Source organism: Alosa sapidissima, chromosome 22, assembly GCF_018492685.1.
Source record: "Alosa sapidissima isolate fAloSap1 chromosome 22, fAloSap1.pri, whole genome shotgun sequence".
Classification (NCBI taxonomy): domain Eukaryota; kingdom Metazoa; phylum Chordata; class Actinopteri; order Clupeiformes; family Clupeidae; genus Alosa; species Alosa sapidissima.
This window is the reverse complement of record NC_055978.1, coordinates 15,792,234-15,815,964: the sequence shown is the minus strand read 5'-3', so window position 1 is coordinate 15,815,964 and position 23,731 is coordinate 15,792,234. Positions and strand designations below refer to the sequence as shown.

Sequence of the window (23,731 nt, the reverse complement as noted above, 5' to 3'; positions counted from 1 at the left end):
TGATAATACTTAACTTTAATAGAACAGAAGTATTAGAGGACATCGTTCCTTTATGTAACAACAGAAGAATAACATTCTGTTAGTAAATATAAAACCTATCTGACACTTCAAATATAAAAAATGAATTCCATTTGACATGTACAGTACACCATTGCAAGGTTATAAAAATTCTTTGCCCCTGTGCCCTGATGCTATAGTCTGCTACAACAAAACCTCTATACCTCTATAGAACCTCTACAGAACCTTTACAGAAGCTCTACAAAAGCTTTATAGAACCTCTATAGAACCTCCAAAGAAGCTCTACAGAACCTCCAAAGAAGCTCTACTGAAGCTCTGATCTCCTGCTTTGGCAAGAGAGATGATTTTTTAAAAGAGCATGAAACTGAGCGAAGCAAGGCCCACGAGACTCACACACACACACACAAAGACACGTAAAATATTGCACTCCTCTCCTGTTAGATAGAAAACAGGTATAAAAGAAAAACAGTCCCTTGGCATTTTCTCTCTCTGGTAAAAAATAAAATCTCAGCATCTGAGAAGTGAGAAAAGTGCAGGATTTAGAAAGTCGACGAGTCCGATATCTAAGGAGACAGAGGGAGAGAGAAGGCCCTAAGGAAGTGATGCCAAGAAAACAAAGTCAAACTTTCGGTACGGCACAAGTGACACCTGCAACATCGCTTACAACCTGAAGCAACATTATCACCCACCCCCCAAAAAACAAACACACAAACAACAGAGAAAGAACATATAACCCGACATGATGACCAGTTTCACAGGATGACTAGACTCTAAATGGTGAAAATGCAGGTGACCCCTCACACCTGTTCCTTATAAAGACAAGAGGCAGCCGAAGAAATCTGAGCATGGACCTTTTCACATGCACACAAGGACAAAGAGATAGACGCATCATGACAAACAAACGTTTCGCTGCTCTCTCAGTCACATGGTCCCCTGAGTCCAGTCTCATGGTTTGTGTTACTGACCAATGGGGAACTCTGTCCATGTTCCACTATTCCAGGCCATGTTTTTGTCACTGAGACGAGGTCATTACAGTTCAAATGAGTCATACCGGCCAACTGGGGAAAAAGCCTATGAAAATTGCCCTTCATTTTCAGATATAGCAATATACTTTTTAATCAGGGGGTCTACATAAAAATTCACTGAGTAAAAATGATTTAGTTTTTTTTCTTTTGCCCCTTCTTTCTGTCGCCCTGCCTTGTTTTCTCTTTTCTTCAATTCCCCTTCAGTCTTTTTGGGGCTCTTTTCCTGTAAAGCATGTGTCTCTTTGTATCTTCCTCTGAGAAGATCAGAGGTCAGAGGTGAAAGGTCACACAGTGGAGGTGGCAGTGGGCAGGCCATGGAGGGTGGCACCACCACCAGGTGTGCCACTGATGGCGTTGAAGATGTGCAGCGAATCAGAGAGGGCGTTTTTTGCCACCCCATCCTCAACTGGAAAAATCTGAGGAAGAAAAGAGAGAGAGAGAGAGAGAGAAAGATAGAGAGACAAAAAAGGAGGGAGAGAGAGAAGGCAAGAGAGTAGAGAGCCATTAATGTGAGAGGAAAGTAATGAAGAGATGAATGAACAAAGGTGCAATGGTGAAGGTGCAATGATATAAATTAAATCTGAAGATAAATGACAACAAAAAAAAAACAGTTAGACTAACAGACAGACAGAGAGAGAGCAGAGCAGAGCAGAGCACATACTGTATTTCACACTGACACACAAAAACACAAATCAGCAGAAAAGGAGCCAAATTAAAAAAGCTCTATTACCATCCAATCTGCACAGGCAAGCCCAAGAGGAGCGAGAGAGGGAGGGAGAGACACAGCGTTATTGAGCGCAGCGTAGCACAGGCAGCCATCTTGTAGCCTACTGGCACACAGTCAGGGCTGATGTCTACATGCTTCAGTGCAATTACATTAGCATACCACAGCATTCAGAACCCTTTCATACATCACTAATTAACCTCATTAACAAATTAACAAATTAACCTCAACTTTGACTTCACAACATCACACAACATCGCCAAGCACATTTAAGTGGAATCTACAGCCATAGCTTGTACATTCAGATGATACACATACAGTAGAGTAAGTGTGACATGTTGTTAGTGTTAGTTTAGTTTGAGGGTGTTAGATGAGTTAGGTGGGTGCAGAGGACAGTGTACATGCTGTCTGTGTGCAGCAGGGCTTGGGGTATGTGTACATGAAGACGAACTAAAACTAAACTCCCCCTCAAGCAAAGACCACACAGTATACCCCAACAGAGTGACAAGTTCCACAGGATGAGTAGTGATTAGTTTGCGTGGGTTTGATGAGTATCAGTTATAAAGTCTCTTGGCTGACTGACCTGTTCATGCATGATGGCCGACAGCTCTCGGGTCAGGTCCCTATAGTTGGCCTTCATCTCATCGTGGTACTCCTGCTGGTCCTCCTTGATCAGGCGCTCATTCACGCCCAGGCCTTGACCACAGGTGTCCACAAATTGCCTGGGCAAAAATATTTACATGAAATCTCAAACACTTTCACAAGGCAGGACTGGCTCTGCCCATTAACGTAAGCCTGTGACAATTATGCCATCATGTGAGTTAAAAAAACCCTCTTATCTGTCTAGTACACTGTTATACCTGAAGACCTCTTTGAGCTGTTTGACTTTATTGTCTGCGTATTTCTTCTGGCAGCCGTCATCGAGGAATGCTCTAGCGTACGCTAACGGACCCGCATTCACCTGTGTCACAAAAATACCTAATTAACACCTCTCATTAAGAAAATGACATGAGTGCAGTATGGGAGAGAGCATGCCTGTCCGTCTGTAAGTGTGTATACATGTCTATCTGATCACCATCATGACCATCAGGATAAATAAAAAAAAATAACATAAAATGAAATCATCTTTTAAAGAGTGAGGGCCTGTCCACACTGCCAACAATAACTATACAACGATATATTTAAGTATCAATATAGGTCATTAGAACGACAACGTCAACACCACATAGTATAATGACAACATAAAATCAATCAGAATACATCGAATTCTAGAAATCACATTAATGAACATGAAGGATGGAGAGACTTTGCTTAGTGTTGGTCAGTGTGGAAGTTCAAATTGTTAGTTCATAGTTATTGATGTGGATGAGTCTTAATGTATTTTTTAAGTGACAAAGGTGACGTGTGTGTGTGAGTTTTTATGAACAAACGGATAGCCCTTGTTGGGCAGTGGGTACACACACACACACACATGCACACACGCACACGCATGCACGCACGCGCACACACACACACACACACACACACACACAAGCTTCTACCTGCACACTGATGCTGCCCTGGAGCTTGAGCTGCAGGCGGATCATGTCCACCTCGCTGGTCGAGCAGAGTGCCCGCAGCTCGCCCACCTTGCCGCTCATCTCATCGATGGCCACCTCGATGGGGCTCAGGTCCGTATGGTGCTGGTACATGACCGCGATGCGCTTCTTCACGTACGGGAAACAGTGAGTGGCTGAGAGAGAAAGAGAGAGAGGAAGGATGGGGGGAGAAGACAGGAAAGATGAAGGAGAGAGAGAGAAAGAGAGAGAGAGAAGGATGGGGGAAGAAGACAGGAGAGTGGAAGGAGAGAGAGAAACAGTTGGACAAAGAAAGATCAAAGAGACGAGGAAGAGACACAAACTGGATGAATATACAAATGGATATGGGAAACCTGCATGCACATGGCATTGATGGTTTCATGTGGCCTATGAAAAGGTGATTACAAATATTGATGAGTTATAATGACTTTGTGCAAAATGTCTCATCATAAAATTAAGTTCCTTCAAGCAACTGCTGCAGTGATTTGTTTGCTTTTGCTCAATGTCCTAAAGATAAGAGACAATCAAATCATATGCAGGTTCCATAAAGTGGCACTTTAACTATGACTAATTCCCTCTCACTCCTGCCGGAGCAGAGGAATCTGCAGACGGTGTGGAGTGAGAGAAGGCTGACGGTCAGCCTTTTCGCCAGCATCAGGACGTTCAGTTTCTATCAGTTCATCTGCTATCAGCAGCGGCTGTAAAAGCTGTACTTTTGGAACAGGGGTGGCCTGTAAATCAATAAAGTTAGCAGGAACAGGAAGGTGGTCTATTAGAGTTTTTTAGGGTGTGGTAGAGATGGGTGTAGAGTGTCAGAACTGTATTTAAGGATCGTGTGGATGAGAGAAGACCAAGTCATGCTATCATCTGATGACTTTGTTTACTGGATTTATAGCTATGTGCTTCCTGCTAAGTGAAGCCCATTGTAAATGAGTTGTTGTGGTGTATATGCACAATGAATTGGATTTAGGTCCGATGTCATAAAAGACCCCAAAGGCAGGTTCTCCATCAGTTAGACAGCATACAGTATATTGTGTAGTACTAGTGATGAAGTTGTAAGTTAAACCTCAATACAATTGGTTATAGGCTTCATATTTAAAACCCATTCCAAATCTCTTACTCCCACTGATTTCCCGTCCACTAGACCCTGTCCTGTCCATTAATGGCTAAGAACCTACAATATGATTTTTGGGGGTAAGAGGGTTAAGGCTGCCAGTCTTATGACATGTCATTTTCTATATTTTTGATATGTTGCTGAGTAGATCATAAACAGCAAAGAAAAGTGATTGATAATGACTGACTGACTATTATTGTGTTACATGCTTCAAATGTAAAGCACTTTGAGCTGCATTCTGTGTATGAAAGGTGCTATACAAATAAAGCTTATTATTATTATTATTATTATGATTTTGAAAACATGGGGGATGGGAGATCACGGACGTACTGGTGAGGACGGTGCGACGCTTGCACTGCTCCTCCACGCCGCCTTGCTTCTTCCCCGACACGGTGAAGGGCGTCTCGAAGACGAAGCGGCGGATGTTGTGACTGCGCTCGAAGTCGGTGCGCCGCTCCTCCAGCTCCTTCTCCTCCAGGTACGGCGTCACGTGCGTCACCTGGATGTAGGCGAACTTGGAGTCCAGATCCTTGGGGTTTACCTGAGAGGTGATGGGTCAGTATGGGGGACAGGGGGGCATGAGGGGGAAATGGATAGTCAGACTCCTACACAGAATTCTAAACAAAACCACTCTTTCTGTGTGTATTACATGTATGTACACACACACACACACACACACACACACACGCACGCACACACAGTTTCCATATGTGTTGAGTATCTCCAACATAACACTCCGTGGTTTACAGTTTGTACTGTAGGTACGCTACACCTCTGGTAAAAACATGAGGAGATAAAGTGCGTTGTAAAAACAGTAGAGCGTGCAGTAGCCTCTTAGTTTGGGAGACAGACTTTACTTTATCCTGGTGACTCAGGCACTGTAAACCAAAACAGTCAAATAGACTCAAAATAATTATTTAACTCTATATAACTCATTACCATCACCTTAAATATAAATATTTGAGTTACTGGTACCCAAATCAAATAATTACAATATCTGTAGAAACGGATTGAATGAATAAACGTAAATGTTTAAAGGTAAATAGTTTGAGTTTAACTTTATAGTTTGCAGTTTGCTAATGAATCCTTTGCTACTGTACCTGGGACAGACCCTTCAACTAATATCTTATAATAGATTCTCTCTCTCTCTTTATTTATCTATCTATATATCTTTCTCTCTCTCTCTCCGTCTCTGGGGTGTAGTGGGAGTGTGTTGTGATGTGGTCCAGGGATCAAGGACACAGGACATTACTGTACTCTTAAGAGTGTACTGATGTCTCTGCAAATTAATTGCGTGGAGCAAAAGTCAGTGGTGCACCACGGTCATTGACATTGGCTTTGGGTTTTTATAGGTGAAAGGTGATGAGAAAGTCTATCAGCCTCTGACCATTGTAATTAAATCCTATCTCCTACTGTGCATGCAGGCTTCTGCTTACAGCAACAGAGCACATGTCTATGTAGTATGATGGCCTTTCTGTTGGTATATGTCTGTCTGCGTCACCCAGTTAGGTGCTTCACATTGGTGGTGGTTAGTGAGGGTCCCTTTTCAGGGGCGCTATAGTGGTGATTTGGGTGCCACTATATAAATTGAAGTTATAAAATTATTCACTATATAAATTCAAGCTGTTGTGTGTGTATGTAGGTGTGTATGTGTTGGTTTATGTCTCTGTGTGTGTGTGTGTGTGTGTGTGAGTGTGTGTTTCACACTCACCCTCCCAGAGTCTTGGATCATTTTGACGTTGTCGGGGCCAAACTTGTCCGAGTAGAGCTTGAGTAGGCGCTGGGAGATCTCGGAGAGGGGCGTGAACTTGGGCTCCTTGTAGATGTACTCCTTCCCATCCTCGTCCTCGAAGAAGCCCTGCAGCAACACAGCCAGCACATGGGGGCTTAGCGGTGGACACTTACCCACAGACTTGAGGACTCCGCTGGGCTGAAGGCCTAAGGCCTCCGCATAAAGGCTCAGACAGGAGTGTGGGGCACTGTGCTTTTCACGTTCAATTACAACACATTCCATTGTTTCAATTTCAATTTCAATTTAATTTCACTTATAGAGCACCAAAACATTACACATGTCTCATGGCGCTTTACAGAGTGTTAAAACATTCAGAGAGAGCCCATGAGTAACAGGGGCGAGGAAAAACTCCCTAGAATTGGAGATACATATACTGTAGGAAGAAACCTCGAGCAATACAACCCCACACACCAGTGCCGAACTCTGTTGCCACCACAACATGTCAATTACAATTTGGTTTTGTTTTTGTCGGTGCCGCTCAGGATAATACATTGTTTATTGAACGCTTGTCAGCTAACAAATTTAGCAACAAGCAACAAGCAAAAGCACACATCAAAAGTGACAATAAAAAATGAAGCCATGCGAAACACTATCCAAGACAAACAGAGGGACAGCAAGCTGATGAAATGAAAAAGAAAAACAAGTTTTCTGGTGGAGGAATGACAGAATTCCCACTCACTCAGAGAATATGAACACAGTCACTACGCGATAAAGAGGAACAGACAAACTTCCTTTTTACATAAACCTAATTACGTTTACAATTTCATTTCCCAAATGTCTCCAGACACCAGGGGTGGCTGCTATTATGGGATAGGGCAGGAGTCACAAAAGAAGCAGATAACACAGGTCATCTGATACCATGGCAACACTGAGAGCATAGCACATTACTCCATTCATATGGAAGTAATGAGGAGTTACTGCTGTACAGTGAGTGCTTAGGCCGGTCCATCTGTCAGTACATGGCAGTCATTCGGCGCATTAAGAGCTGTCTATGCTCTTGGCTCACAGTGGTTCAGCACAGTGCACTAACATGCGGTAGCAAATAGTCATAAAGCTTTTCCCACAATAAAGGAAAGATACATGAAACTTTATTTTCTCTCTTTCTCTTTCTCTCTCCCTCTCTCTCTCCCTCTCTCTCTCTCTGTGGTGTGTGTGTGTGTGTGTGTGTGTGTGTGTGTGTGTGTGTGTGTGTGTGTGTGTGTGCGTGTGCCTTCACTACCTGACTAAACACAATTTAGTCACATCAAACGTCCAGATAGTGTAACTTTACTGAACCACTCTGACTAGACAATATAATAATATCAGTAACCAGTTTGATGATCAACATACAGAGGCGCAGTAACTAAAAGCTGGCAGTATTTTAGATGAATGAGATGAAGTCTTCAGTGAAAATGTGTAAACCATGAAGTGAATGTTGAAAAACATGAAAAGTAAGTACTGTAAGTAAGTAAGTAAGTAAGTAAGTAAATTTAATTTATAAAGCACATTTAAACACAGCATAAACTGACCAAAGTGCTGTACAATGGATAACTAAAGATAAAGACGAAGAGAAATAATACAGAAAAACACATTGGACCAATAGTCTTAAAAACATAAATAAAACATCTGGATGATAAGCTGGGTGGTGTTATGCTGCTTACTATCACCTTTTGCTGAGACGCCCCCTCAGCTTGGCTTTTTCTAATGCTGGCTAAATCTAGGATGACTTCAAATAACCATGAAATATCTGTGCCCATCTAGCTTCAGTGGGCACAACGCCAGTGCTCATGAGGCTAAATGATCGGACTATCAAACTATCCCTGCCCCTGGCGTCTCTATCCAGACACCGGTTTGTAGTTTGTAGACTGGAGTTCTATGTTAGAAAGGGAGGATGTGCGTTTAGAGCAGGTAGAAGCTTAGCAGACAGAGAGAGGCCCACAGTCCGGCAGAGAGAGAGGAGGAGAGGCAGGCAGGCACCACACTAGCACTGCACACACAATCTGAGTCAGGCAAAGCGAGCCGAGCACAGAGCACAGACTTACCGCAGCCTGACCGCAGAGAGAGACAGAGAGAGAGAGAGAGAGAGAGAGAGAGAGAATGAGAGAGTGAGAAAGAGAGAGAGAGAGAGAGAGAATATGGTTAACCATTTGGGGAGTGAAGGAACATGCTTAGCCTCTACAGGTTCTTCATGCAGGAGTCAATAAAGTGCCTTGTTTTGTCGATTTGACATCTGAGGAAAGTGGCTATGGTGTTAGTGGGTATTGACATAATTGTACTGCTTTTAGATCCACAGGACAATTACAACAGCAGCTGAAAATGCCTGATGGCATTTGATGAGGCAGCTTGATGATTGATCAGTATTCTTAAGTCACATGCAGATGGATTATTTCTGTTATGCTTATGCTATGTTCTACATTAGTCAATTAGAAATGTTAGCGCACCTTTTCTAGCACTGCCTGTATGGAGGCTCAGTCAGTCTGTTGGAGTCAGTCATTTCAGTCAGTCACTAGAGACCTCTGGCCACAGACAGGGTTGATTCATAGTCTACGCAAGCTACATGGACGCAAAGGCATCAGGCTATGTGAGGAGGGTTTAACACGTACTTGCATAGCAAAATGTGCTGTACAAATTTTTGCAACACAATGCAAGCACGCGTGCCTTGTCATGCGTTTCCAATGGGGGCACATTGTCTGCAAAGATTGCATAGACTACGAGAGGGCTCTTCAACACGTGCATAAGTTGTGTCCACGTAACTTACGTAGACTACGAAGTACGAACCGACCCTTAATCTCCTCAGGAGTGTCTGCTATGGAGACTTAGAATATGTGCTTTTTAGTACTCGTGTAACAGGTACTTAATAACAACCCCTCCTCTAGTTATCTAGCTTTGTATGTAATGATAGCATTCTATTAAACAGTAGCATTCATTGTCACTTTTAAGTCTCCTTTTGCACTGTATCTGTTGAATGACAGTCCATTTGTAAGTCTCTTTGGATAAAAGCGTCAGCTATATGAATGTAAACAGTGGATGTCTGTGATGGGGGATCTTGGGGCAGCACAGGTGACAGGTGACTCACCTGGCCGAAGAAGGCCACTCTGAAGTAGGTGCCCAGCAGCCTCTTGCCTGTGTGCATCACCTCCATGACTTTCGTGTAAGCCCGGTGAAGCGTGTCATACAGGTGGGCCAGTTTCTGCAGGTCAGGACCACATACATACATACACACACACACACACACACACACACACACACAGAGAGAGAGAGAGAGAGAGAGAGAGAGAGAGAGAGAGAGAGAGAGAGAAGAAAGAAAGAGAGAGAGAGTTCACAAATACTGTATCTATCAGTAGGCTTATTTATTTTATTATGGATCAAGGCCAATAATTCATATTATTTAAAGTGAACAGATGCATTGTTATTGTGATGTAAAAGCTGGATGCTATCAGTTATTTTTCAAGACTTATAATTATATTGGAGTGTGTAGTGTGTGTGTGTGTGCACCTCAAAGTCTCTCCTCTGCTCATAGATGGGTATAATGAGTCTGTAGATGTCGGAGATGAGTTCATAACGCTCTGCCTTCCACAGACCATCAGCACACTCTTCCAGCAGCTCCATTAGCACCTCCTACACACACACACACACACACACACACACACACACACGTACGTACGTGCATGCACACACACACACACACACACCACACACACACACACACACACACCAGATGGAGGAACATGACATTAGAAAAAGCAGTTGATGGCCTATCTACTAGGAAGTACAGCAGACACAGGAGATGAGCTAAAAGAGATGTTTTTCCCTCATAAACCTGATGACACTTAGAGAACATCTTTTTATGGGCAATCAGGGCCTTGCTAGATTTTACTTCCGTTACACTGAAACCATTTCAATCGGAACAGTTCCTGTTTGTATGATACTGTTAGTGTGTGTCTATAAGAGTGTGTGTGTGTATGAGAGAGATAGAGAGAGAGGGAGAGAGAGAGAGAGAGGGAAAGATAGAGAGAGATAGAGAGAGAGAAAGAGAGAGAGAGAGAGAGAGAAAGAGAATGGTCATGTGCTTGTTTGTCTGTGAGCACCTGTGTCTGTGAGCGCCAGTGTCAGTGTCTGTGTAAATGCAAGCGCTCACTGCACTGCCGATCAAATCCCTTGATAAGAAACTCTCAAAGTTGACTGCACTTATCTAACCAGGAGATAGGACAGACTCTGCCCCCACTCTCCCCTACCAAGACCACACACACACACACACACACACACACACACACACACACACACCCTCATGCACTGAATTAATTATTATTAGAAAAGATAAGGTCATCCAGGAACATTTCTTACGAGTACAATTAAAGCTTTACTGCCTTTAATGTGGTCTTTTCAAATGCAGCACATGCCGCACAGACTTGTGGAACTCAGATGTCATAGTGCAGTATTTAGACTGCACCTGTAACTACGGGAGTGTTAAACACTACAGTGGGCATCGCTTTCAAATGACCACTTCATTCGCGCATTACGCGGCGTGAAGCTGCGTGAAGCTTTAGTACCACTTTCAGCCACTGTGCGTCGCTCTGCCACTGTACATCACTCTGCCTGCCGTCCCTTACATAATTGTTGCCGAGAGTAATCCCAGCCTACGAATTCAATAACAAAATAAATCAGGCATAATTAAACATTACCTCGATTTAGGCTACTTGGGTATGGCTTAAGGCTTGACTACACGAAAATCGAAATTTGCTGTCTACATTATTGTCAGTGTTGAGGTTAACGCAACTACGCAAATCAAAACAGTGGTGTGATAATTGAGCCAGTAGAGAAATAACTGTTCAGAATTAATCTGTAGCCTTGGGTAGGCTTCTGCAGAAAACAATGTTGTTGCCGATTTAATACTATCTGGCTACGTTTTTAACAGGCTACGCAATAGAGGCTTAGACAACTATGACCCACGTTTTGGTTTCGTAAATTAATTTGGCCTACTTCTTGACTGCAATGTAGTCAATTGACTGCTTGACATGTCATTTTTATTTTTCTGTACAATAAACAATTACATCTGCTTTATGCCGCAGAATTACATTCATATTTGGCAGACTGCAGACGCGCCACTTCCCTCCCCATATTCCAAGATTAAGATAGTATGAAGTGCTTTTTGTAAAAAAATAGTTAAAACGAATAGCTATTTGCAATTTGACTAAACACTGGTCCTCATTTTGCGAATGCGAGGACGATATGAGCCTGTTGCATTTAGTTAGATGTCCGAGTCACGCATAATGTTTGAAAACCACTGGCTCGTAATCACAATAATTTAACACACGACAGTTGGATAACCTACTTCATCATGTCCCCATGCCTACATTTTTGTGAGTAACATAGAGATCGTTAAAAACAATAAAGTATGGCTCTCCGTTTGGGACATCGAAAACTTATATTTTTAATAGACTACCGTCGAAGATGCTTACTTGCAAAAGCCTCGGGATAACACGTTATCTCCACTATCATCAGTCATGCCCCTTGATCAAAGTGGGGAATGAAATAAAAGTTTGAGAACCACTGGCTTAACAAGTTACCTACAGTCCAGAACACAGAATCTGTAATATTCTGATGATCGGCGATGATATCGGCAAATGTTTGTTTTCCAAAGTAAGAATTTCACTTCACCATGCACCTTCGACAATACCTGGCCTACCTGGTATCATTACAAACATTATTCTGTGTCCTAAAACTGGCATATTTTATGGCATTGTGTCATGTAAGTTCGTTGCAAAATCTAGAGAAATGTGTGAGGTGGTCAGCGGGGGACAATTGAGACACACATTGGATTGTTTTATTACTTGAACACTCCACACTATCCACAGCTGTGGTAGGCCTATCAGGGGCAGGAGGATTACTGTCAGCGCAGGCTTTATATAAAATTCTTCAACAGAAGGCCTCGAATGTTGTCTTGTTTGTGGAGCGCTTTGCTTCGCTTCTGTAATTTCGGCTTCATTGAAAATGAGGGCTTCCCTCAATGACCCTCCGAGAATAAATAAAGGTTGAATGAATGAATTAATGCAGGCTTGCCCAAAATAAAGGCATGTGGTTTGCGCAGCCTACAGTAAATGTGCGTTATGATGTGCGTTATGATGCTTTTTTACGAGCAAGATGTTTTGGTACCCTACGCACACTGCATGTTCTTAAATAACAATGATCATCAGTAATATTCGACCATTAATTTGGGTAAATGGGCAAGCGAGACCACCTTGATTGGCTGATTGGCTGATGATTGTAACGCGGGCATGATTCCAAACACCTCCCTTACAATGATGAGTGACAGGTCTCAGAATGCGTGCGCTACACAAGGACGGAAGATGATGAATAACTGGGGTCGTAGGCTATTCACAAAGGCTTTTATCTTACTACTAGGAGTAGGCTACTCCTAAATCGCACTTAAAGATTTTAGATTGGAGTTTTCTCTTAAAAGTTATTCACAAAGCCTTTCAGACAACTCCTAAACTAGGAGTGAGTCTTCGTGGCTATGGGTGACGTCATTACTCATGCACGAGCTTGACTGAAGTGACCACCTTGATTGGCTGACGATTGTAACGCGGGAATTCCAAACACCTCTCTTCCGATGATGACTGACAGGTGACAGGTCGGAGAATGCGTGCGCTACACAAGTAGTGCGAAGGACGGAAGATGATTAATAACTGAATAAAAAGGCCTAGCCTAAATGAATAAAGAGTAAGGCAAAACAAATAGCTTAGTAGCCTAATGAAACATGGGCCTATGGATTGATGCAGTAGCCTACCTTTGCAACATTATTAAATTAATCTGTCACCATATCCCTAGGCTACGTTTGCAAAGAGGAGAACATTTTAATTTGATTCACAATGAAACGTTACATTTCATTTACATGTTAACAATGAGTAGTTTTGGTTGTTGTTGGTGGCGTTATTGCATCCCTTTTATGAATGCAAAATTGTTCCCTTGCGATTGGAAGCTCCTGTTGCGCATAGGCTATTTCAAAACATTGCAACGTAAAATGCCACAAAAAAGCTGTTTATGAATAGGTCTTAGTGAGTTAGGAGTCCTCTCGACTTAAGCTGTCCCAGACTTAGGTGCTACATTTAGGTCTAAAATGCTTCGTGAATTACTTTTTGTGAAAAAATTAGGAGTCCTGAAGTTAGGAGTGACACGCCCATTATTTTTAGGAGTTGCTCCTAAATTCGCCAGTTAGGAGCTACTTTTAGCCTTAAAATTATTTGTGAATACGGCCCCTGAATAAAAAGGCCTAGCCTAAATGAATCAAGGCAAAACAAATAGCCTAGTAGCCCAATGAAACATACGGATTGATGTAGTATCTTTGTAACATTATTAAATTATTCTGTTACTATGCCTACGTTTGCAAAAGAGAACATTTTAATTTGATTCACACTAATGTTACATTTAATTTACATGTTGACAATGATTAGCCTAGTTTTGGTTGTTGTTGGCGGCGTTATTGCATGTTATGCCTACAATGCAAAATTGCTTCCTCGCGATTGGAAGCTCCTGTAGCTGCATAGGATTTCAAAACCGCAGGTTTGTGAATAGGTCTGTGAGTAAGGAGTCATCTTGACTTCTTTTAAGCTGTCAGAGGTGGGAAGGTGTGATTTTTTGGGGGAAGGGCCGGATTAACTGGGCACAATTGTCTGATGGCCCCCCTTCCCCCCAGCCAACGTGAATCGGGTGGTTAGGTTAGGCCTATCGTGAAGATTTTTCCTGCCATCTAAGGCACGAGCGCATCTGTGAGGCCAAGCCTCACCAAGTAGCTCGTTTGTTTACAACTAACATTCCATTTAATTAAACTGCTTTATCGGCTATGCCGAAATAGTTTTCAACATTTTGAATATTAGTGTCGGGTGAATTGAAATGTTCTCAAAGTAGCCTTATGGCTGAAAGCTGCTTGGGACCCCCCCCCCCCGTCAAGCAATATAACCATACAAACGCGCTTCCTGCACTCATTGTTTCAAAAGGAGTAATTTTGGCTTTGTCAGAACTGAAGAGCTGTGGACGGCACGGCACGGTATGCCCAATGAAAATAAATTAACGCAACGCAACACAACACAACACAGACCCCGCTTCTCTCGCGTCAGTCACTGACATGAACGAAACACAGAACCCGCTTCTTTCACGGCAGTCACTGACAGTAACCTAGAATAAATGCATGGGGAAAAACACTTCCCCATGACAAAGACATCGTAAAACACTGAAAGTTAATATTTTGTCACTAGCAACATTCATCTGTCCTTTGTCAAATGTATTATGTTCCAAGTACCCTATGCGTAATTCTGCTTCATAAAGTTGAACAAATACATTTGCTTATTTCACAGAAAAATATAAATAGCCAGTCTACAGTGCAGAGTTGGTAAGTTATGGTAGGCCAACCTGCAGTGAACATACAAACAGGGGAAATTATTTATCTTGCAACTGAGTAGCCTCAGGTGCGCACGTAGACATAAGGCCGAACATGCAAGCGCCAATGAATCGTGCTCTCACGACAATCGCGCCGTTAAACTTAAATAGGTTAACATCACTCTAAGTTCGCCTTCAAGCAAGGAAAACGATGATTTGAAGACATCTGTTTCGTTGGAAGGGCAAGGGGTAGCAACAGGGCAACACAGAGACAGGCCCGATGGCAGGGCTGTTATGAGAGTATTAAAATATGGGATATTCTACGGGAAAACATTAAAACGGCAAGACAGCGGGGAAAGTTAAAATACGTGATAAACACGGAAAAAGTTGGCATGCATTGTTTCGGTCCCCGTGCACAGGGATTTTTTTGTCATACTATTAATCACATATGATTATTTGTGAAATTGTGCAAACAGGCGCAACACATTTGAAAAGGAAGGACTGGTAGCATGCAAGCTCACGGGAAAGATTGATTTAAGAACGTTATCACAAAGTGTGTGGCTGTGGCGCGGGCGGAAGACAATTGGCAGGGGAGGGTCATGTCTTTTTTAACAATTCTGTCGGAGGGTCATTGAACAATTTCTAGCAGACAAGAGAGGGTCATGCAACTTCCAACTGAAGCACTCAAAATTCCTCCGGTGGCCCCTTCAATAAATAACGACCAGTCCCTAGATTGCTGCTGGGCTATATGTCTTGGTTCTGTTAACAACTCATTGTCAAATGCATAGCCTATCTCGCGGTTGCATCCATTACAAACAAACATGCACTGTGAACGTCTGGGATTGGGGAGAGCACTAAATGCTCTACTGAATAAGCACGAAGTCAAACCTTTAAATGAAAAACACTCTTTAATAATCCAAAAAAATAAACAGCTAATGAAGTAAACTTGACCATCAAAAATCGTTTATCGCTTGTAACTCCGTGATACCAGGACGTAACAGGAAGGCATTTGGCTGAGCAACAGAGGTTAATATGCTCCATGTTTTGTCCAAATGATGACTGTCTATCATCGTTGCACTCGGAGAAAACCGGAATGTTTCATTCGTCCCCGTTTCAATCGTCCCGGTTGTACCTACTCAAAACGCAGATAGAACCTTATTATTCTAAGGTAGCGAAATAGCGTTCAGCATGATTCATGCCCAATTAATTCCCCCTGTTAAAGTGTTCGCCTTTGTAGTTTGGTTTCGTGATAGCCTATGATAAACGGCTTATGGCCAAATATGTGAAAACGTTAAAATACAGTAGGCGACAAACCCGGAAAAAGTTGACAGTGATTTTTTCATAATCACTTTGGAGGGTCATAGAAAAATGTATTGCTGGCGAGGGAGGGTCACGTCTTTTTGGACTAATGCTCCCAAAACTCCTCCGGTAGCCCCTTAAATAAATAACGAACAGTCCCTAATGAAGTAAACTTGTGACCATCAAAAATCGTTTATCGCCTGTAACTCCGTGATAACAGGACGTAACAGGAAGGCATTTGGCTGAGCAACGGAGGTTAATACTCTATATTTTGTCCAAATGATGTCTGTCTATCATCGTTGCACTCGGAGAAAACCAGAATGTTTAATTTGTCCTGCGTCTCTACAGCTGCAAACGGGATTCACTCGCAGTTAACCAAATATTTCTTTATTAGGGCAGAGCAGGCATATTTCTGGCTATTACATTATTTCTAAACCAGTCTGCTAAAGTCTGTAGTGAAGTCTGTGTAGGGTTTTCCAGGCTCCATTTCTTTTTACGAGACACCCTGCTCACTTGAGCCATCTACCGGTTGTTTGGGTTGTTGCAGCGTCTCACTGGAAAAATACAAATTAAAGTCGCGTGATACCGCGTGATCCCACGCGCGGACCGCGAGTGAAGCTGGCCAAATCGAAGCACTGCCCACTGTAGCTCCCGAATCAATATCCCTTAAATCATTTCACAAGAGCTGGTGAATGTGTTTTTTTTTTTTTGTTTCACCTATTTTTTCATGTGCCGATTTGGAGGGACACATCCCACAAAATTCACATTTTTAATAATGGCCATGTTCATTGGCGTGTTATAATTCATGTAGAGATGTATATAATTATCAACAGAATTGTTAAATCAAATCATTAGCCATGTGTGTAGCTATCATTCAGAATGACGGCAGTCAGTATAGATAGTATAACATTACATAGACTTTATATACTATCAGTAAATTATACATACAAAGTTTATTAGCATACGAATTCTGAAGTTTGGACTACTGTATTGTCCCAGAGCCTTCACATCCAACCACCAGTATCCCACAATGCCCAGCAAGTCTGACCTCATTGAAGTGGACGTCCTGCATGCCCACGTCCTCCATCATGGCCGCTTCCTCATCAATGTTGGGCGTGACCACGCGGAATGCGGAACATCCCTGCCGGAACATTCCTGCCCAAGTCACGGGAGAGACCATCAGTGGTAAGTGACAGGTGATGCTGTGATAAGTGTTATCAGAGCCAGGTACACCACATATGGATCATGTGCAATGACAGGGATGGTGGTGGTGTAGAGGAACTTGGCTTTCAAGTAGAGGCCAGAAAGTTGTGAATTTGATTCCCAACTGCCTCTCCTGCCCACCCCTGAGCAAGGCACCTAAACCTGAGTTGCCACAGGGAGACTGTCCCTGTATTTGGTCTCTGTAAGGTGCTCTGTATAAGGGCCCGGATATGGTAATAATAATAACAACAATGATAATTGTAAAGGACCACTTTACGCAGTTTTAATGTATGCTGATGATTTGATGAAATAAGTATGGGTTGGGATATTGGTAAAACATTTGTGTAAATGTTTGTAACTCATTCACAAATAATGATATATTTTGTATGTGCTTTAATGTCATTTGTATGTGATTGTCTGACCGGACATTCTGTGCACCTGTAATGTTGAAATTTGTTCCATTGGTGGCACCGTAGTTTGCACAAGGGAATGTTTTCAATACAGTTTTCATGGTGCTATTAGTCCAGTCATTTTAGGTTGAACAAATTGCAACAGAAGAAAACTTAACTGATTTTGTATCCTCAATATGTCCTGAGTAAGTGGAAAAAAGCCCCGAAGAATCCCAATAGGGGAAAGTTTCGAAAAAGACCCAAATATACCCTATTCTTGCGCCTATTCAATACTTTTCTTATGCAAATGGGGGGAAAAAAATTACATTCACATATCACCATGAATATTATTACCATCACAAACAAAAAATGTATTACAAGTTTTTTGAAATTGTTTGTTAATATGGGCAAACAGGGCATAATGTACATATAGCTAATTTGCATAAATACTACAACGGAGCTAATAGTCCAGGCAAAGTAAGGTCTGACCCAAAACTAATTGCAACAGAATTTATTTTCACATTTTTATATTTCAATTGGTGATCTAAACACCGATCGTGCCCAATAAGACAGGACATGACTATCAACACAAGACACATCGGCACAGATTACATGTATTGATCAGTCCAGTGTTTTACATTTTGCATTAATTTTGCAATGCTCTTGAGGGAGAATGTTGTGCGTATATCTCTCCTGCACGCTTTGGGAGAGCCACACTGGGCCAACTTGAACATGAGTTCAGGGCTGTGCCTCTGCTCCAGGGCCTCAAGGTTAGGGTGTTGATGACAATATAATGAGGGGAGGTTCTCTCTGATAACATTCCCATGATAGGAGAGGCGTGGTTGGGGTCATCGGTAGGACTACAGCCTCCCTCCCTCCCTCCCTCTCTCTCTCCTCTTCCCCTCCCACAGGTCACAGGCACGGGCCGACGGTCACTCACATTGCATAACATGTGACTGCCGCAGATTCCAGAGTGCTGGAGAGCCTGTGTGCGGTCTTATCAGAATTCGCCGAGAATTCCACATGGGAGCTCAGAAGCGACCCTTGGACGTGTGGACAGAGGCGATGTTGGGGGCAAACGCGCATGTTTGTGTGTACATGTTGCATGTGCGGGACTCCTTATATCAGGGGTCTCAAACACCCGGCCCGCGGGCCAAATCCGGCCCGCGTCCTGCCCAATTCCGGCCCGCGACGTATGACAAAATAATAATGTAATCCGGCCCTTGAGGCTATTAATTGCGACAAACAACGATACTGATTAAAATAGACGATAGATCCAGGTACGGTGACAAATCTCATTTGTAGGCCTACTCTGCTCCACTGTGTGCAAGACATCCAGAGCTTGATTCAAACCCAAAATCGCTGCGCAAAGTTTTCAGGAAATACTTATTACACGCGAGAAACACTAAGACGTGCATTTGTAATGACGCGGAAGAGATGCAGGCCATAGTGTTGCAGAAATTAAGCAGAAATAGGCCTACACCAAATGTTCACGTGTGATGAAGTCTTAGGTAAGCTATGTTATTCACCTATTCTAATTCTGAAGGAGAATATCCTTTTGGAGATTATGATCGATCGTCTATGACAGTGATAGTCACGGTGCGTCTGTGAATGGAGGTGCGTGTATACAACGGTGTCCACTAAGCATACCATGCTTGTTTCGACCCTCTGCCCAACATAGCTTGGAGGTTGCAGTGGTAATCGTGATGATAGTGTCCGTAATGGATGTGGTACAGACAGCAGGACTAGTAGAAATAGGGCTCTAAAGAACTACAAAGTCACCCGCAATATGATGCGAACTTCTGGGTAATGCAGATTACCCGCGATAGGAACTGTTTGACCAGAATACTTTATTGTAGGCCTATATTGTTGTAATCTATTACTAAACCACAACATCTTAGGTGTTGGTATACATCTTAGGTGTTTTCCTGTTAATTTGTTATGTGGGTAATATGAAAAAAGGAAAGTAAACCTGCTTAAATATGTTCATCCAGTATTTACTGAAAGGTGCATAATTTGAGGTGCTTGCCATCCAGTGACAAATTAGATGGGTAAATTTACCCCCTTCATAAATTTTTGTTTTACTAAAGATTTTTACATTTACAGTAGGACTTTATCTCTGACCACTTTCAAGCCATGGCCTTTTGAAATTTTGATATAAAAATCCAATGGTGTTGCTTTCTTAACCCTGATGCCTAGTTTGCCAGGTTTAAAAAAGTTATGAGAGGAAATATTTTTATTTGGTGTGAAACACACACACACATACCTGTTTTTATGTTTTTCATTTATTTTATAATTTGTATTAATATTTATTTTATCATTATTTTATTTATAAGCTAAGGTTGCTAGCACAGGTGTCTAAAACTAGATAAAAACACTTGCACTTTCTGTTTGCAGTTTTGTGTGGTATTTGAAAAAAAGAACATAGCATTTTCAGAAATAGCCGGCCCTCTGATCAGATGACGTTGGCAGAATTGGCCCCCAGCTCATTTGATTTTGAGACCCCTGCCTTATATGATGTTTAGAGTGGTGTACACAAATAGATGAAATGCTCATTGCCAGTGTTTCTGTTCAGATAAAGTGCATCCTATCATATAACTAAAATGTGGATTTATGGAACAAATAAATAAAAAAAACACATACAAACACCTGATGAATTCAACTCACTTTTTTTAGATAACTCTTCAAACTCTCATAAGTTCGATAAAACTATTTCTTCCTTTGCCTGACACTAGGGTAGCTATGCTGCTGAATTACTGCAATGGTGCCCAATTCTTCTGGATGAGGTACTGTACATTTAGGCTCATATTGAGGTGTTTAACAATCTGCTTTGTTTGTGTCCTCTCTGGCATCAGTGAGAGACAGGAACCTACAGTAAGAGGATGGATGTGTGATGGCCATCTGGTCATCTGGTGAAGTACATCCCAAACAATTGACTGTAAACAACAGGATATTGCTTATAGACATAGAAAATTAAATTTCCATGGACTCACGCATGTGTACAGATAATGACATCAGTGTATAAATGATTGTGTGAGGCAGAGCTGTAGACACAGTGAAGACAGCTCTTGTGCCCCCATGTGGACCACAGGTGTAACTGCACTAAGTCTGAAAGAGAAGGCCTGGGACTCACCTTTTCTTCTCAGGTATTCTGCCACCAGCGCAGCGACATGCACATAACACATAGCCGCCTGAGGACCAAACACAAAAGCGTAGTTAGAGATAGAACAGATAGAGTTGTTGTGAAGTCAAGTGCTCTTCATCAACTTGTAGTAAATTTCATTGAGATATGACTTGGACCAGGTATGCTGAAATGTTGCTTTCATGATAACTGGGAGCATATACAAAAATGCACAAACATTAATAAAATTGTGCTTCTCTGGAGTACACAAAGACTTCTGTTTGATTAACTGGCAGACTAAATGAGTGAATGACTGACGAGAGTGAGAGACACTACGTTTAGCCAATAAAGTAGAGCTATAGTGAGGTTTAATTGGCCAATGAATCATCTAACAACCTGATACACAAAAAACACCTTAGCAACCCAGGTGAAAGACCTTGAAGTCTTTGACCTCTGACCCTGGCATGACCCCTGACCCCTTTGACCTCTGACCTCAGACAGGTCTCCGTTCTTGACGTGGATGCGGGCCATGCTGTCCAGCCAGGTCTTGCGCAGCTCTGGGGTGCTGGTGTAGGACTTGGCCAGGCTGTACTGCAGGTCCACCAGCATCTCGGGGTCGTTCTCGTGCTCCTTCATCTGCTCCGTGGCCATCAGCACCGTACGGATCCGCTTGGTCAGGTCCTTCACGTCTGATGGGAACGCTGTGTGCTGTGGGGGGGGTAGACATAGATACATATCCACTCAGCGATAGGAGTTGCATTAAAAAAATAAGCTCCATCATTTGTCCATTTTGCTGAATAGAATGCTAGAGGACAAAAGATAGAGGACCTAAGGACAAAAGCATTCACAAACAGGTGTCAAGGTTTGAACAGATCTGTTGTAAGTGTTTGGAACAGGAATGTGAACTGTAAGTGCATGCTGTGTGTGATGTCTGTATGCTACTGAGACCCCCTGAATTTCCCCTTGGGGATCAATAAAGTATCTATCTATCTATCTCTATCTATCTAACTACTCCAAGGGACGGCTATTCTTTTTTTTTTGTATTGGTGGGTAACAACATATATGAGGGACGGCTATACTTGAATGAAACGATTGTGTTTCAAGTACCCTGACATACTCATCCTCCCATCTAGATATTCCTTCTGCACTCTTGACTCAGAAACAGATATGGCTTCTCTCACCTTGATGGTCTTGTCACTGTTGGCACAGTTGTTGATGATGGAGAGGGACTGCTGGAAGCGTGTTCCTCCGATCCCGATGACATCAGCGATCAGCTGACTCACTGCTATGACCACCTGCAGGGACGCGAGTCAGAGGGAACAGCTTCAGCACAATGAAGAGGAACAATGAGACACTCTGAAAACCAGATCAGTTTAGTATATGTACTGTATAGAAACTCATTTGAACTCATGTAAGTTCAAAACAACTTGTGTAGCATGAAAAGCATGTGAATACATCTCAAAATATATTAAGCAATTTTAGAGCCCAAAGTACAAACAATACAGAGTTGTGGATGGCAGCAGCCACGGGTCACAACCTCACCTATCACCATAACCCATTCAGCAACATGACCCATGACCCACTCATTGCTCAAAATACTCAGTAACACTCAGGAACATGACCCAGCACTCATTGCTCAAAATACTCAGTAACACTCATGAGTCATCAGGAACACGGCCTAATTGCCTTCATCAGCTTAACTCACCTGCAGGTGTGTGCGGACAAAGGACTTCCTGCCAGTGTAGTCAAAGTTGCTCTTCATGAGGAAGTAGAGCAGGTGGGCGGCATCGCTGCGGATGGAGCTCAGCTTGGAGTTGCAGCACTTCAGGATCTCATAGCAGAACCATGCACACATGTCCGCCCGCCCGTCAAAGAATGTGCACGGAAACTGGGAAAGGCCGGGGTGAGGGGGAAAGGCATTATGGGTAAAGGGGAAAGAGTGGGGTGGGAACAACATGACATGACACGAGCAAATTAAACACTTTTAGCTAGGGTAAAAAAAAATATATAAAAAAGTATAGTGGTTATGGTTATGGCTATGGAATTTAGCAGATGCTTTTGTCCAAAGCGACTAAAATAATATGAACATTACAATAGTTAAAATGAACAGTGAACAGTTTTAAAATGGTTAAGCCTGCATTAAACAAATTAGTAATAATAACACATTAATATGAGTATTATTGTTTTATTTCTTCATATGTAGACATTTTGCATTGTATTATTATTGCACTATTGTTGTTATCATTGTTATTTTATTATTTGTAAATCACTCTGGGTCAACCCTGTTGCATTAAAGGATAATTCCGGTGTGATTTTGACCTAAAGTGTGTTGAAACATGATACTGTAAGACGCTTAGAAATGATATATATAACCTTGGAAACATAGAGACATCGAGCTATATCCTCACTGTGTGGACAAATAGGGTGAAGAGTTAAATGGCAATGATATTATTACATACTCGTTAATCTGACTCCATTTGATTCATAATTTGTATCACCAATCAATTACCAAGTATTACTATTACTAGTTACAATTACTAGTTTATCAGCTATGGAGGAGAATGGCATGGCACACTACGAGAATTGAAGTTATCCGATTGGTAGGCAAATGAACAATTTATTAGGTAAATGTAACCAATATCACTTTAGTTGGATGTACAAGTAAACTCACATGGTCTACTGTAACAATGTAGCAACCAAAGGAACACAGGAAGCTTATCAAAACACAGAGATAAACTTTTTAACAAACAAAACACAGAGATAAACCAGTTAACAAGTTATGAATTTACAGATACACCAGATAAAACAATACAAATCCAAAAATAGAGGAAAGGAAGAGAGAGAGAGAGAGAGAGAGAGAGAGAGAGAGAGAGAGAGAGAGGGGGGGGGGGGGGATAGGGGGAAAGGAAGAGTGAGAGAGAGGCAGAAGACCAAGCCACAAGGGCCTGGCTCAAGAGGAGAGTGGAGATGGAAAAGGAGAAAGAAGAGCCCGCGGAGGACAAGAGCCTCCAGTTTTATCATTCACTTGGGCCACCCCCGACTCATCAGAGCCTTTGTTGTCTGAGGTGGATGGGTGTGGCCCAGGCTCTGTAAATAAGTTTATTGCTGGATTCCATG

At 42.3% G+C, this 23,731-nt stretch overlaps 1 protein-coding gene across 1 annotated transcript in view; it reads right to left on the bottom strand.

Annotated features, from left to right (window-relative positions):
* The window catches only part of dock9b (dedicator of cytokinesis 9b), a 94,181-nt gene continuing 70,450 nt past the window's right edge, over positions 1-23,731 (bottom strand). Inside the window, 14 exon segments of the mRNA XM_042078886.1 lie at positions 1-1,459; positions 2,351-2,489; positions 2,628-2,728; positions 3,309-3,499; positions 4,789-4,999; positions 6,170-6,316; positions 8,272-8,277; positions 9,306-9,419; positions 9,725-9,847; positions 16,950-17,056; positions 20,627-20,684; positions 21,107-21,322; positions 21,796-21,909; positions 22,320-22,502. Coding sequence (XP_041934820.1) covers positions 1,328-1,459; positions 2,351-2,489; positions 2,628-2,728; positions 3,309-3,499; positions 4,789-4,999; positions 6,170-6,316; positions 8,272-8,277; positions 9,306-9,419; positions 9,725-9,847; positions 16,950-17,056; positions 20,627-20,684; positions 21,107-21,322; positions 21,796-21,909; positions 22,320-22,502 — 1,842 coding nt within the window. The 3' untranslated portion in view covers positions 1-1,327.